This window comes from Rhinopithecus bieti, unplaced genomic scaffold, assembly GCF_001698545.2.
Source record: "Rhinopithecus bieti isolate Rb0 unplaced genomic scaffold, ASM169854v2 scaffold_7673, whole genome shotgun sequence".
NCBI classification, from domain to species: Eukaryota; Metazoa; Chordata; class Mammalia; order Primates; family Cercopithecidae; genus Rhinopithecus; species Rhinopithecus bieti.
In genome coordinates, this window is record NW_016806375.1 from 7,603,268 (window position 1) to 7,620,494 (window position 17,227).

The 17,227-nt window shown below is 37.6% G+C and overlaps 1 protein-coding gene across 1 annotated transcript; it reads right to left on the reverse strand.

Moving 5' to 3' along the window:
* Positions 1–10,247: 10,247 nt before the first annotated feature.
* SPINK9 (serine peptidase inhibitor Kazal type 9) lies at positions 10,248–14,499 on the reverse strand. The gene is made up of 4 exons (XM_017875857.1): positions 14,397–14,499; positions 13,623–13,654; positions 11,474–11,601; positions 10,248–10,430 (listed from the first exon to the last, which is right to left on the reverse strand). The coding sequence occupies exons 1-4, from the start codon at positions 14,449–14,451 to the stop codon at positions 10,385–10,387; spliced, it is 261 nt and encodes an 86-aa protein (XP_017731346.1). The 5' UTR covers positions 14,452–14,499; the 3' UTR covers positions 10,248–10,384.
* Positions 14,500–17,227: the final 2,728 nt, after the last annotated feature.

A 17,227-nucleotide genomic window follows, 5' to 3' on the forward strand; every position in this document is an offset into this window, starting at 1 on the left:
TACTTTTGGAGGCAGAACTCGTAATATTAGAAATCAAAAGTATCTGGTTAGCTATCTCACTTTTCAGGATAAAGTTGTCTTTGATTTGTGGTCCATATTGAGCCAAAATATATTTGATATATAAACTTACACGTTGTCAGTATAACTTTTGGGCCTCTTTTTATGCCCCAAGGGAAAACACCTCAAGAAACTCCCCAATACAAGCTAGTACCTTTTTTATGTATTTTCCTCTCCCCTCTCAAAGATGAGACAATTAGAAACTGAACATGAAGGAGTTGCATATAAATGTAAAATTAATACAATGCAAAGCAATAGTAGCAGTCATAAGAGCTAACAATTATTAAAAGTCTATCATATTCCTAGCATTGTTATAACTTCCTATTCCTTGTAGCTTATCCTCACAACACTGAAAATACATGTAAGTCCCATTTGAATAATGTTATCAAGATCACATAAGTACCAAGGAGGCACATCTAGTATTTGAACCCAAGTTCATGAGAATACAAGATTTTTCAGCCTCAGCACTATGACACTTGGGGATAAATGTGTTTTGGAAAGCTGTCCTGTGCCTCTATCCACTAAATATCAGTAGCAGCTTACTCTCAGTGTGACAAACAAAAATGATTCCGGATATTGTGAAATGTCCCAGTGGGGACACAACCCCCCTCCTCCTCATCCTCCTATCTCTTACCTAACTCAAAACACCAATTCCTCCACCCCTACTTTCCATCCTCATTGAAAACCACTAGAATTCCATGCCCAACTTCTTTATTCTCTACCATTTGCCTCCACTATGAAGGGGAAATCATGAGTCAAGCATTCAAATTGAACCTATCCTAGTATTTACTAAAATTGTAGAAAATAGTTGTACATTCATATGGTAACTTAACCAAATAAACCTCTTCCTTAACTGGTGATATCTTTATAGCTAAACTAAACTTCACAAGGGAAGGTACTAAAATTATTGTAAAACTGATTTTCTTGGTCGTTGTTTGGAAATGCTTCAATTTTAGAAAACTTAAAGGAAAAAAATGGAGAAAGATCTAAGTATAGTGGTTTTCATTTACAAGGTATGTTTCTTCAAGGCACTCAGTTTACAATAATTAAATATCTGTGTTACATATAAAAAACAAGATCATTTGCTGTTTATTTCTCAGTGACTTTTTGAAGTGAGGTTTACCCCGAACCAAGAGTCAAGGATGTTGTTCTTTTTTTTTTTGAGATGGAGTCTCGCTCTGTCGTCGCCCAGGCTGGAGTGCAGTGGCCAGATCTCAGCTCACTGCAAGCTCCGCCTCCCGGGTTTACGCCATTCTCGTGCCTCAGCCTCCGGAGTAGCTGGGACTACAGGCGCCTGCCACCTCGCCCAGGTGTTTTTTGTATTTTTCACGCCTGGCCGAAAAGGCTTTCTTACACCTACCTATATCCTTCACTGCCAAAGTAGTGCTACCCTTCAAGGATGTGTTCAAATAACACCCTCTCCCTGTAACTTCTCCCATAATGGTTTATTTACAATTACATCATAGTTTTGTTAATAAATAGCACTTTCCCACCTGGAAAGTTTGTCCTATATAAGTTCTGAAGACACATGAACAGCAAAAGAAAGTAAAAAACTTATACTTACCTACCTAGCCAAGTCAACTAAACCAACCTTGCTAAACACCCCACAATCAATATGTCTCCCAAGACAGCTCTTTACTCTTTGTCATTCTGGGTCTGCCCTTTTACTACCATAAGCATTTGGAAGCTTTATTTATATTTTAACTCAGAACACCTGTTCAATATTCACTGCTTACTCGGTGCTTAGCAAAATATATTGGAAAACTGGCAATTTATGAATTCCGCATATTGAATGTAAAAGAACTCTTTGGGACTCAACACATATACACTACAAGGAAATCTGAGAGATTAATTAAAATAACAAGTAGAGGAGACCAGGCTTCAGGTCTCCACTCCTGAGACAATGTGATTCAGTGATTTATTGATGGAGAGAGAAAAATGCGTAACAAAACAAAACAAAATAGACTTGCTCATTTTGAGATGAAAGAATCTTAGAATTTCTTGGACTCAGATTCTCAGTTCAGAAGATAAATCAAAGTGGTAGGATCAAGAGACACTATTGCTTCCATGATGCTCAAAGTGGCTAAAGGTGGAGGCCAAAGAAGTAACCTACTGTTATTAACCTAGCCCATTAAAGGCTTGAATTATGTCCTGGTTAGATGTGTCGTCTCTATTAAGAAATATCATGGCACTACATATCATATCATGGCACTACAACAGGTTTAAAATAATGAATCATTGGAAATAATTCCTGTGAAATATTATTACATAATATGACCCAAGTTAATGCTACGTTACATTTGAATGGTACATGAATAATTATTATTGTGTTCACATATGTTATGTTATTAGACTCACATATAAGTCTGGGTTGGATATTACCTATCATCTCCATTTTATAGAGGAGGAAACTGGCCCTTAGAGAAGCTAAATAATTTGCTCAAAATCTCATAACTAGTGAATTTCTGGAATAAGTCTTAAAAGTAGATTCCTGGGTTCAGAACTCATTTTCTACAATGGCACCATTTTCATGTGAGTCTGCTGCAATGATCAGTAAGCCTCTCATCACCAGTTGTCTTGGTTCTCTACCCAGATCCCTCTTCTGGAACCCTGTCAGGTCAATTTTTACATTGGCCATAAATCCGAGGAATCCATTCACTGATCTTGGTTGACAAGGCTCAGCTAGTAACCCAGGTTCTTTGACAGAGAATGACTTTGTTAAGAGTGTAGAATTTGGTGGTGCAATTAATGGAGATAGGGAGAGAGCTAACTGAACACCTGCTGTGAATCTACCTGTTCTCTGTTGGAAGTTGCTTACATAAGTTTCCTTAGAGGGAAGATCACTAGCATTCTCAGGCACTAGAATGAGGATCCATGTGTATATCTTAAGAATCAGATGGTACAGAAGCTGAACTGTCCCTGATGCTTTGGCCATGATTGCTTTATCTCCAAACATGGCTAACTCTAAGAGGCCACATATATTTTGATGAATGAAGAACCAGAGACCTCTATTGTGTTCAGCCTCAAGGGGCAAACTTAGCTAGTGATCATCAACTGCATTGCCATTTCTAAAGGAAGGGCAACATTTGCACTTCTCACTATGCCAAACATTAGGAAACAACTTAGTTACCAGGAATGAAGATTTTAACAAAACATTATTTATGACCTTTGGCTTTGACTGTGCAAAATGGCATTTTCAAAGAGCCATTCTATGGCTCTACGATAAGACACTGGCAGTTCCTCTGGCCTTTTGCGTTCATGGGCTGGAAGGCACTCTGTGACACTAATGAACGTAGCACCTACAGCCTGAAAAGGTTGGAATACAGAGAGCTTACTTACATTTATTTCCCTGTAAATCAGTAAAACAGCCAGAATCTCTTCAGATGGGCTGCTATGGGGATGGGAATGATGATGTTGCCTAGAGAACACAGTACAGCAATGTTTAAAAGCTTGGGTTCTGAAGCCAGTGAATGCCCTTGTCAATCATAATTCCATCATTTCCTATTTGTGTTGAACAACATAGTCTGTCTTCACTGAACCTCGTTTTTCACAAGTGAGAAAAAAGAGGACTCATTCATTAACTTATTACTTTTGGTTTTTGGTTTTTTGAACTCCTCCTATGTTCATTACTATATTAGGTATTAGGTATACCCTAGTAAACGTTATAAACATTGTCTTCAAGAAGTTTCCAAGCTGGTGATATTAAAAGGTCTGTATTCATAAGGTTGTTTTGGGATTTAAATAAGATCATGATGTAAAGCATTTAGTAAGAACCTGGTATCAGATATTCTTTAATGAATGTTAGTAAACTCAGGAGGCATGCAAGAACTATCTTAAAAATACCAAAAGTGGTCGTTAAATGCCACTATTACTCTTCCAGTAGTAACTTATATAAATATTATGTTTACTGCTTGTGTCAGTTATTTTAGGAGGTTATTGTTTGGGAGGAAAGAAAAACAGACCCAAAAATGCAAGTATTCTTGCATTTTAACATTCAGCCAAATGGAATACAACACTTTACTTATTATATTATTGCCAATAGGTGACTTTTGTGCCTTTATATAGATAAGGGCTAAAATGATGGCATAGTTTCCTAAAATTGCGGGTGATTTTGTCTTGCAACAAATAGAATTTCTATTGTGGTTTTTGCTTTACTTTGCAATAATTAATTATAAAAAATGTAATTGGTCTGTGACATCCAGAAACCTTTAGATTTCTGAATCACTGGTTCAATATTTGAGGTGTCTTCTTTGACTAAAAGTTTCTGTCAGAAAATGCTCTTGATGCTTTGCTTTGCTCTTCATGGAAGCTGTCCCAGAGGAAGTGGAAATATTCATCCCAGTTAAGCAACGTAATGTGCTACTCCAGTCTGCATTACATTCTCTGTAAAGTGGTCCCCTATGTGGACTGTTTTCCTGGTCAACTTAATACTATTTTAGTAGAAAAGTAATTTCCTTGAGGGAAAAAAGTCCTTGTGATCAAAGAGGCCTGAAGATATTAGAGAAGGTATCTTTAAGAAAATACCTTAAAAGCAAATATATTGATGCTTTTCACAAAGCAAATGTTTTTGAATTCATGGCCAATTTAATTCCTGAGAACACCTACTTCTTTTCTCCTTGTTCTTCTAATCTTTTCTCTATTTTGTCACATATTATGTATACACAATGTATATAATAAAAATATAGTTTAAATAGTAACGATAATGACAATACACATGCTCATAAGTCTTATCACTCAGTTTACGAAATAGCACATGTGCTCTATCTTTTTTTTTTTTTGAGATGGAGTCTTGCTGTGTCGCCCAGGCTGGAGTGCAGTGGCACAATCTCGGCTCACTGCAACCTCTGCCTCCTAGGTTCACGCCATTCACCTGCCTCAGCTTTCCGAGTAGCTGGGACTATAGGTACTCGCCACTACGCCCAGCTAATTTTTTGTATTCCTTAGTAGAGACGGGGTTTCACTGTGTTAGCCAGGATGGTCTCGATCTCCTGACCTCGTGATCCACCCGCCTCGGCCTCCCACAGTGCTGGGATTACAGGCGTGAGCCACCGCGCCCGGCAGCGTTCTATTTTTAAAGTGTTTGTATGCCTCCTCTCCAGCTGCCATTCTTCACTGCTACTCAGGCTACCAGCTCTCCTCTAATTCTATTTCCATCTTCCTCTCTTTTAGGAAGGACACTCATGCAACCACAGATTCTAGAAACATTTCTTCATCTGTGGAGGTATTCAGTTGGTTTTGTTCTCTGGCCTTGGCTAAATAATACTGGTCTGTTTTGTAATTTTCAGGCAATGTAGAATTCAGTATGGGGCTCTTTGTGCCCTTAGGATATTGCATATGTGGTTTTAAATATATTTAGCCTAGAGTTGGTTTTGATGTTGTTTTCCCTGATAGTAGAGTTTGTTTTGAAGTTGTTTACCCTGACAGTTTAAAAATTACATATATATTTCACGTGTTGCCTACTATGTGTCAGGCAGAAGAGAAATGAATATTTATTTGAGACACAAGGATGAACAAGACCCAATTCCCTGCTCTTACGGGGCTCGAAACCAGAATATACTATATATTATATATATAATTTATAATTATTTCTAAAACACTGAGGATAATTTTTTTTTTTTTGAGGCGGTCTCGCTCTGTAGCCCGGTATGGAGTGCAGTGGCGATCTCAGCTCACGCAAGCTCCGTCCCTCCGGGGTTTTTACGCCATTCTCCTGCCCGCCTCCCGAGTAGCTGGGACTACATGCGCCCGCCACTGCCCGGCTAGTTTTTGTTTTTAGTAGAGACGGGGTTTACCTGGTGTTAGCAAGGGATGGTCTCGATCTTCTGACTCGTGATCCGGCCCGTCTCAGCCTCCACAAAGTGCTGGGATTACAGGCGTGAGCCACCGCGCCCGGCCGAGGATAGTTTTTAAAATATCCTTCCAGAAACCCTAATGGAGGTTTGTGTCTTTTCATTTCATTGCAGTCAAGCCACTCTGGTGACCTTTGTGGCTGTCCCTGTGATTATCTACTCTAACAGGAGGCTCTCAGTGCTGTATCTCAGGATAGGGTCAAGTGGGAGTGGTGGTTGTGATAGGGAGGGGTTGCAGAAAATACTAGGAAGTGCCAGAACCTAAACTAGAACCACCCATATGCTTACGGGACAAACTTATTACAACTACAGATTTTTGTTGTTATATTTTAAATCTACCTTTTATTGTTAGCTAATTACATGCTAGGCGCAATATTATGTGCTGTATACGTATTAGTTCACGCTAATCTGGAAGGAACTGCTATTGTCTCCATTCGAAATGCAGGAACTGAAACTCAGAGATTAAGCCACAAACTCAAGGCTACTTAGAAATGACAAACCTCAATTTGACCCCAGGGCTTTCTCTGCTCAAAGCCCCTTAATTTTTAACCATTATATTCTACAGCCTTCACAAATAATTTTAGTTTGACTGGGAGGACAAGTTAATGTCTAAAGGGTGTGGCAGCAAGCAGATGGTAGTTCAAGCAATTGGTGGGCCTCGGAGATGTATAAGAAACAACTGGAGCCCAGACAGGCAACCAAAACAGAAGTAGGGTGGCCAGTGTTTTGAGGGTGTTTGCCACTGATCTGCTGTTCTAGAAATAGTAAAGTGGAGAACAGAGAAGCAAGGAGCACAACCTAGAGGTGCAAAGTACCAGAGGACTACGCTCCTGGGCTCATTACAGAGGCAGGGGCTCAGGCTGGGGATGCAGCAGTAACCAGGAGTTTCACGGGCGGGCAGAATAAGATTCAGAAACCGGGCACAAGGATAGAAAGAAACTCAAAGCCAGGCTTACTCTTTGATTAGTCATGCAGGGCTTGGCTGGGTGGGGCCTCAGTTGTTTTAACCTCCACACCTATTTGTGAGCTTGAAGTGCCTCATGTCCTAGAAAGGAGCACTTCGAGTCTGGCAACTGGGAGTGATGCACCAGTTTCCTGAACTCTCCAGAAGCATCTCGCAGAACTCCAGTAGCCTTTTTCCTGTTTTAAAGCAGGTGCTCTTAAAACGCTTAATTTTATATTGACTGCTGTGTTTGGATTTAGAGTTCTTTTTAAAAGAAATTCTGAAATATTTTCAGAATGCATCCATGTGGATGTGTTGTGTTAAGGAACGTATTTATAACTCTGGATTCCATTTCCTTGATCTGTACCCTTATTGTTAATCAACATTCCAAAGTCAATACTTCAGCTTAAAATTGTTCTCTGATGGACATGAGTTACCTGTTTTACAAGGACTGGCTTATTGGATATAGTAATGCATGCTTTGCTTAAGTGTGAGGAAGAGCTAATTAAAAATGAAACAGTGACCTTTCTTAGAATTTGTGTAGGCTTCAGTTCTAGCAACAGGTTTTGGTAATTACTTAATTGGTTTCATCTTATTTTATTTGTATATCTTTAAAATTTTATGATAATTTTTTTCATGTTACAAGTGACAAGGATTTTACAAGGTAGTTTTGCAAGAGATGAAAGGAATGTAATAAGGAATCTTGAGTTGTGGGCTGTGCAAGGTAATTGCCATTTTGATGACTCCCCCACAATCTCTGGAAAAGCATTTATTGCTCTCTGTTGCTTGTGTGTTTGTGGATTCTTCGTAGGGAGCTTGAAGAAGCAGAGTTTGGGTTGATGCAGAATGCAAATAGATATACATTCTAATGTTGGAGCTGGGTCGGCAGTGAAGACACCTGACTTCAGAGTTATCTGGGAAAAGACACCATGGTTTCCTTGCTTACTTGTTGACAGAAGCCAAATTCAATTCATTTTAATTTAGCTTAGTTAATTTATAAGGTATTAATTGAACACCTATGGCATGCCAACTGCAAGCCCACAATATGCCAGTGGAAACAGATGGCTACAGAACTAAAGTGAAAATAATATAAAGTATGCTAATTTAGGAGGACCAAATATATAGGAGATGCTTTTTAAAGATAATGACATTAAGGCTGAAAGATGATGTGGAAATTGGTAAGATGGAAAAGTGGGAAAGATAATTGTAGAAAGAGGGATGAGCATGTGCAAAATTTCAGAGTGCATGGGAGGTTCTGAGACTGGTGGCCAGTCTGGGGCAAAGCGTGGAATGGAGAGAAATGAGTTTGGAGAGTGAGGTGGCTGATATTGATGGGTCTGTAAGCAGTGAGACTCACTGAAGCAACCTTACCAGGGGAATGGATGATGAGGTCTATGTTTAGAAATATCACTCTGAAGGCTGTTAGAAAATGGATTGTGGGAAGTGGGTGGTAGAGAGGATAACAAGGAAGAGTGGTTGGAAAATATGAATTGGCCAACAACTCTTTATGCTGGTTTTCTACATTGCAGTCTCATGTGTTCACTCTGCTTGGAATGATGCTTCTCTCTTTTTTTTCCTTTTCTTTTTCCTTTTATTGTTATTAATATTTTTTGAGACAGAGTGTCTCACTTCATCACCCAGACCAGAGTGCAGGGGAGCAATCTCAGCTCATTTCAGCCTTGACATCCAGCCTCAACCTCCCGGGCTCAAGTGGACTTTCCAAGCTCACTTGATTCTTCTGCCTCAGCCACCCAAGTAGCTGAAACTACATATACTACCACACCAGCTAATTTTTTCTATTTTTTGTAGAGATGGCATTTCACCATGTTGCCCGGGCTGGTCTTTATCTCCTAGGCACCAGCAATCCTCCTGTCTCAGCCTCCCAAAGTGCTGGGATTACAGGGGTGAGCCACTGTGCCTGGCTGCTTCTCATTTCTCAACCCCAACCTCCCCCAACTCCAACTCACTGCTCTTGCCTACCATTTTCTTTTGCTGACTTCTATCCATCTTTCAGGTTTCTGCTTATAAGTTACCTTCTCAGGGAAGTCTTTCCTGATTACCCAGTCTGTCTAGTTTTTTCAAACATGTATATTTAAGATTGATGTAACATAATTCTTCCCCTCTAGACTTAAAGCTCCATGAAGAAAAGACTAATGTTTATATTTATTTGCTCTCTGATTCATTTCTAGCAGCATCTGGCAGAGTGAGTATTTAATAAATATTTGGTGAAAAGATGAATGAATAAGTTCTAGGTTAATATTTTTAATTCCTTTAAAGAGTTTCTTGGAAGAGCACTTTTTTTCCCTCCCTAAATTCCAATCAACAAATTTAAAGAAAGTGTTTTTAAGTAATGTTAGTGATGGTCTTGCATCATTCTGAAAGTAAAAAAAGAAAAAAGAGAGAAAGAAAAGAAAAGAAACAACAAACATCGTTCTACCTGAATTCTGTGGAGGTTAACATGGGTCATTCTGATAGACAGTCTTGTTCTCTAAATCTCTGATGAATTTGCAAGACCAGATCATAGCTTAAAAAGGGTTTGACTATATTTTCTCTTTCTCCCTCTTTATAGATAATATATAGGTAGGTTTTCATATGTTAAATGCATGTGTGACTCTGTTATAATCTAATGAAAATGTTGCTTAATTTCAACTCAATTTGCTGAGCATGTTTTTATATCAGTTTTATGCAAGATGCTGTACCAAGCATAGGAAATTCCTTCACAGAATATGAACTCCAAGGGGGCAAAACCACATCTACTCTGCTCAACATTGTATTCTCCAAGGCAGAACACTGACATTGACAAAGTAGGCCTTAATAGATATTTGTGATTGAATATATGCACAAATGGATTACAAAGATTTACAAGGCATATTCTCTGGCCTTTAAGAAACTTATGATATAATAGTAGGATAAGCTAAATTTCAAGTCTCAGACCTGAGATCAAACATTAGAGAAAGAAAAATATCAGAGACATCAACTAATATGTGAGAAGTTGCGCAACTTTACCAACCATTTTTTTACCAGCCACATTTTATAAACATACAGTAGGAAACTGTTAGAGAGCAGTCCCAATCCAGAGCAATTCTCAGTGTCTTAAACCCAAGAGACATCTAGCAAAGCAGTGTTTTCTGATTCTTGTGCCTGAAGGGTCTCTCTTTATCTGTTCATATTTCAGGAATGTTCAATAACTAAGTAATGTACATGGAGTGTTTTCCTAGTCTGGGTAAGAAGAATGCATCAGCTTCAGGGCCTTTAATTTTCTAGTTCCTATTACTAGTCTTAATTGGCCCTTGTTTTTTCCCTAAAATTATCTATTAGACAGCACCCAAAAGTAAAAAACACATCTAGAAGATTCAACTCAGTTGCCCCCCCAAAAAGAGTCAGGTGCACATTTATTTCCCTTATATCTGCTTTATTCTACAAAGAAATCTACATATGGTGATGAGTAGGCAATGTGGCATAGATAATATGGGAACAGAAATGTGTCTCTTGTGAATAGATGCATTAAAAGATATTTTGGACTCACAAGATAGATTTAACATTTTCCAAAATGTACAAATTTAAGTTTGCCGTCAGTTTTCCTGTGGAGAGAATATAGCAACAAATGAGAAATTCTGAGCCCATAGGCATTTCATTAGCATCCAAACTTCACTAATGAATCCTAAAAATGTATTTAAGTTTCCCCGCTTATTGATGTTTTTAAAAGGAGTGACTGCAATTTAGAAATATTTTGAACCTGGTGCTGATTATATAAGGATGATGCTCAAATACATCATAATTTATATCCCTGAAAACATTTTCATGATTTTTTTAATTTAAGAGAAACATACACTTAGAAGTCTCTTTTCATAAAAAATGTTATTTTCTTTTATTAAAAAAAGAACCAGAACAATATGCCACATATGTTAGATGCTTATTTTATTTCATCTATGTTTTGAAAATATTTTAAATGACCCATATGTTTTTTATACATTCCAGTATATCATTCATTATTTCACAGTTTTTGAATTAATGTTAATATATCTTGGCGATGATTAGTTTATAATCTTTAAACTACTTTTGGCTATTTGATTTTTTAAGTGTAATTTTTACTATAGCACCAACATATATTCTGGTGAGACATAATACTCTGAAACACAGGAAGTTCTTCAGATTTTGCAGATATTATCCCCTGTTATCCCAGGCATTAGGGCTCTAACATATCCAAGCCTAGTTGCTAAAGCTGAGCAAAAACATGGCTCATTCTACCAGATGTGGATGAGATGCTTAGGAGGGAGGACATTCCTTATCCCTGGAAATAATCCAGATGGACTGTTAGACTACTTGGTACCTTTTCTGTAGAGGAAGTTTAAGCAATAGATTATCAAGTGGAAGTTGAACTAGATGACCATATATTTCCTTTCAACTTGGTGATTTTAGAATTCTCTGATTGACTCTTACTTCCAGAATATGTGGGGATATTGTGATATCAGGCACTCCCAAATTCTACCAACTGGAAGGTTCTGTTTGTTAGAGACAATATGATATAATTCACATATTCCTTAGGCCCTACACCACACCTTCTAATTTGTCTTAATATATACTTTTACCTTAAATATGAAAAAGAAAACATTTTAATACTTACTTAACTTGAGAACAGAAGAAGCAATCATTTTTATAAGTTTTGCCATCAGATCCACAAATTGGTTCATACATATGATGACAAAATCTCTCTTGTCCTGGTGGTAACTTTTTATAATTACTACAGTCAACCTGAAAAAACATATTAAAAACCTTCAACTCTTTCAACCAAATCTTTATTATCAGGATTTAGGATTTTCCAAGCAAGCACAGAGGGCTGTCAACACATGTTTCTTATTACAATTGTTGGTTCTCATCTAACCCCTTCAAGACATCTCAAATGTAAAGATGTTCTATGTCAGATATAAAATCATGACTGATAAATATCTTCACCATAGTTGGTTCCCAAATCATAGCTTAATGTAAAAATAGATTTTTTTCTCACCATACTGGTTGATGTATCAGTTCTTAAAATACATGGCATATTCTCAAATGTAACCATTCTCATGGGAGTACTCAGAAGTGTGATATATTTTCTGTAGGAATTATCCTGCTATTTCTGTCTTTCACTGAAAAAGCTCAAGATGAATGCAAGTGTGAAATATAGGGATAACTACTACGATTTTAATGACTCGTACATTATTGACAGATTTTTTACTACTAATTATTGGTAACAATTTACTTATTATATACTTCACCAGCACATAGATGAATGTATCTTAATATTGTACTTGGGAACCAGTATTCTAAATTCCTAGAGCAAAGCCTGTGGAAGTAGGTAGGCAATTCCCAAGAAAAGTTTTTCATATTTTTAAAAAAACTATGAGCATATAGAAGAGCATATACAGTAAAGTCAAACACATCTGAATGCAAATCCTGACTCTGTGACCCTGGAAAAATTATTTTACCTCTCTAAGCTTTAGTTTCTTTACCTGTAAAATAAAGATAATAACCACATTGTAGGGTGGAAGTAAAAAATATGTAAATGAAAAGATGTGTACAATGCTTAGCACTACATTGCATGGAAAACACTGAATAAATAATAGGCACAATTTTTTATGTTTTGATTTCTCTTTCAGGTCTACACAAACTCCAGCTGTATACAAAAGACTGCATCTCCACGTCGTTTTGTCCGAGAGGTCTAGGCATGATATTTTATTAATTGTTGAGTATCTCTACTTGAATAGCTTGGAATATACTCAAACTTAAAGTTGAATTCTTCTTTCCCTCCAGATATGCTTCATTAATTAATTAATTAATTCATCAGCTTCCATACACCTCCTATTTTTGGGCTAAGGTGAGTGGAGCTGATGCAAAGATTGGTATGCATGGCAAAATAGCAGGAGAACCTTAGAGGCTAGTGCAGCGGAATAGAAACAGCAGTGCCCTATGGTAAGTATATGCCAGTGTGATTTCAATTCCTCTTCTTGCCTGCTCAAATCCCAGGGAGACAGAGTTTATGTGATACTCAACATTGTGATGGGAAACTACCAAGCTCATAACTTTCAGTAATCCTTTACATCCTCTCACAGCTACTAAATCATGAAAGATGGCTTGAACTCAGGCCCATCTGACTCCAAAATTTATGTCCTTAACTGTATTATTTTCTTTAATAGGTAAAACAAAAGACTCAAAGACATAAAAGAAATTTCCCAGGCCCCAGTGTCACATAGTTAATAAGCAACAGAGTTTAGAGTGGAACTCAAATTGAGTACCGACGAAAGAATTTTACTACCACACCTAGAGTTTTTCAACAATGCTCATTACTCTAACCTGAGTCATAAATGGAAGGCTAAATTAAAGTCCTTATTTTCTAAGACAGAGAACAAAGATGTTTGTGACTCATTTACAAATTATAAGAATCAAGACTTGCCCTTATTGAGTTTCACTATGTGCCAGGCACTGTGCTAAGCTCTTTTTAAATACTATGGCTTCAAGTCTTGGAATAATGTTATAAGTATGTTGCCTATGGCCACGTGATCAAAAAGGTGGAATTAAAGACCAGGGCTTTCTAGCTTTGTTGCTAGTGTCTCACCACCTTGTTCTACTCTCTCCATTTTAGAAAATCTGCCTACAATTTTGAAATAAAACCAGTTTTGATACACATAAAGTAAATATTCAAACATATGGAAATTTAATTACTATTTAGTATCAAATATTTCCTTACTGCTATTGACTTTAAAATTACATAAAAGTAGGAGGGATGTACTGACCATCTGTTTTGTTTGTTGGGCACATTCTACACCTGGAAGAAAAACAAAGACAAGACAATGTTAAACTCTGGAAGATCCTAATCTTACTAGAAAAATAATCATTGATTTATGCTTTAGCTTTCAGCCTGTCATAAAAATCTTCAGAACTGTGTATCAGCATTGTATCAAAGGTTGAAGCTCTTCACACATATCTTTAAATTTTTTTTCTTTTTTGAAGTGGGAGTGGAATCCAGTCAAAGAAATGGAAAAGATGCCATGATGAATGAGAAGTTTGTCTAATCTTTTCTACTTCATAACCAGAGCTCAGTAGAGACAGAAGAAATAAGTGAGTCATATTTGGGGAGATCTGCTATTGTGGACAGGTATACATGATAGATGTTGGAACGGTGGTTGAAAATTCTAGGGAGGCCAATTTTAACTCCATAATAGAAGAATAGCCCATGGTGCCAAACAATTGATTGTAATGTTTTATGAAGAAATGAGTTCCCTGTAAATGGTGATATCAAGTCAAAGCAGAATCTGGATGATCATCTCCGTAAAAAATTACACAAAGTATTCTCATGAATAAGCATTTGACTTTAGCTGACTCTTAACATCCACTCTACCCCTGAGGTAATGTGATTTAGCGATTTGTTGGTTGAGGCAAAAGATGCATTTCAAAAAGTTTCCCTTATTATTTATGTGATGAATTACATATATCCCAGAATTACATAGGCAGAAGACTACATGAGCTATTAGTGCAAGGGCAGGAGCAGTATTATCAGAGATACTCACTGAACATGGTTGCAAGTGTCAGAGCCAAGAGTAGGACAATGGCTGTTGCTCTCATAGTACTGAAGTGGCCAAGGCAGTCAGATGTAGGAAAAAAAAGTGACCTGGTGTCTGTCCAGCTCACTTGGATCCTGCCTTATATATTTTCAAGAATTCCTGCCTCAATTGTGAAAGAGCAATTTCTAAGTAGTATAACTACAAAAAGAGGTCAGAAATGTCTGCAAGCCACAGGGATTCTTTTCTTGTGAAAGACGGGTAATTGCACATGCCATTTAATAGCTATTCCCAAAACCCAGGCTGATGGATGAAGAATGAGATGGTGACTTTGCTTTGCACTACAATTACATAGATAATCAGTGGCATTTTTCATTTCATACAATAACTTGCAATAGACAAGCCACCAATCTTTTGACCATGATTTAATAAGCTTTAATTATTCCTTAATTAAACAATGAGTCATTTGAATTCTTTAATAAAGGCTACAAAAGTGCTGATTCTGGAATGTGCTAGTTTTCAGATCGAGTGACTGTATGAGAAAACTCTGGAAGAAACTTTTGCAGGTTTTGTAGGTAGGGAGGACACTGTTTATACTACTAATGGAAGTATTAGTATCTAAGGCTGAAATTCACATTTATTTCCCTTCAAGAGTAAAGAGATAGCTGGAACTTGTTCTGGTATGATCTGGGGATGAGATCATCATACTCTCTCTGAGAACTGAAACTTTGGGAATCTTGCAGACCTGAACTAATTGCCAGCTACACCCCTCTCTATGTGACCTTGTGCAAGCTATTTATCCTCTATAAGCCCTGGTCTTTCTAATCTTCATTTGATCATCTCTTAAATATTAATGAGCATTTACTCTGTCTTAGAGACTGTATTTTTTCTTGAATATGCCACAGTCCGTGAAAAACTGTGACTACTCTCATGTAGTTTGAGAAAGACTATCTTCTTTTTTTTTTGAAGACAGAGTCTTGCTTTATCACCTAGGCTGGAGTGCAGTGGTGTGATCTCAGCTCACTGCAACCTCTGCTTTCCATGTTCAAGGGATTTTCCTGACTCAGCCTCCCAAGTAGCTGGGATTATATGTCAGCCTCCCAAATAACTGGGATTGCAGGAGCATGCCACCACACCTGGCTAATATTTGCAATTTTAGTAGAGACTAGGTTTCACCACATTGACCAGGCTGGTCTTGAACTCCTGACCTCAAGTGATCTGCCTGCCTTGGCCTCCCAAAGTGCTGAGATTATAGGCATGAGCCTCTGTGCCCGGCTGAAAGACTCTTCACTTCTTGATCAAACTTTATTTAAGGTCCTCTGAACCCTTTTCTTGACTAGGCCTTGGCATTGGCCCTCATTTTGTCTTTGGCCTCCCCAGCTCCCAATTTAGTAAAGAACTTACTAAATTTATTTTTAGTAAAGAATCCTACTAAATCATAATCATCCCCCCCACTCTTGATATCTGATCACCCTTGATATCTGATAAAGTTCCTTGTTCTCTACCTCTGACATATAATTGCTTAGCCTGCCTTTAGCAAGAATCCTCTTAGGTCCATTTATCAAAGAATCCCCCCTACCCTTAATGTCTTCTATTAAGTAGTTTTCTATCCACTGATCCCCTCATTCTTCTTCTTGGCTATAAATGCCCACTTGTCCCTGTTGTGTCCAGAGTTGAGCCCAATCTCTCTTTCCTATTATAATAATTCTATTACATTAGTCTTGAAAAATACCTTTCATACTGTTTTAACAAGTGTCAGGATGGCTTTTATTCAATAAGTTTTCAGAATAAAGTTAATAATGACACCATCATCACAAGCTTACTGCAAATTTTAAATTTGATTGTCTATATAAAGCACTTTTCCAGGATCTGGCTCGTAGTAAGCTCTCAACTAATGTTATGAATAGTACTTGATGACAGTGATCGCAATGATGAAGATGATGATGGCAACAGTAATCTGGAGGGGAAAAAGGCTCAGAAAGTGCCTCGGGATTATCTTAAAATAAGCAAATGATGTACCTTTCTGGCCTTACTAGAAATAACAGATATTGACATGATAGAAAAAGGCAGTTTGTGCTGGTCAGAGATGTTGAGTAATGACTGGAGGCAATAATCAACTCATTTTAAGTATCCCATTTGGAGGTCAGATAAATACCTGTTAGGACCCCTGCAAAGGTTATTCCTTTATTGAATGAGGATAGCCTTCATGGCCTTCATTCATATATTCAAACTTTTGTTTTTTTACAACAAAATACTTTATTTAATGTTAATAGCAATAACAGTAAGCATACTTACTGAGCACATATCATGCCTTGGGTACTATTGTAACTTCTGTAAGTATACTAACTCTTTTAAATATTAAAACAAGTTAATGAGACAAGTATTATTACAATCAAGTATTTAAAAATGAATGAAGTGAGGTACAGAGAAATAAGTTTTTCAGGGTCATAAGAGTAAGTAGTAGTCAGGGAAGAGGTGGGACTAGACTTCTGAGGCAGAGCTTGGACACTGGAACAAATTGGGAACTAGCCAAAAGAGGTCCGGAGCATAAGGACTTCTCCATAAGACATGCCCCACAGTATGCCATGTCAGTTTACCATTGCCAAGGCAACACCCAGACATTACTGTCCCTTTCCATGGCAATGACCTGACAACCCGGTAGTTACCACCTTCATCCTAGAAATTTCTGCATACGCTGTCCCTGAATTTGCATATAATTAAAAGTGGGTAAAATATGAGTGCCGAACTGCCTCTGACTTGCTACTCTGGACACACTGCCTATGGGCTGGCCCTGTTTAACTCAGCAAGGAGCAGTAGCTGTGCTGCTGCTGTATACTGTC

Coding starts and splice junctions, on each gene's coding strand:
- SPINK9 (XM_017875857.1), bottom strand. CDS start 14,451: ATGAGAGCAACAGCCATTGTCCTACTCTTGGCTCTGACACTTGCAACC. Junction 13,655..14,396: donor GACACTTGCAACCATGTTCA/GTGAGTATCTCT, acceptor TTTTTCTTCCAG/GTGTAGAATGTGCCCAACAA. Junction 10,431..11,473: donor TTCTTCTGTTCTCAAGTTAA/GTAAGTATTAAA, acceptor TTCTCTCCACAG/GAAAACTGACGGCAAACTTA.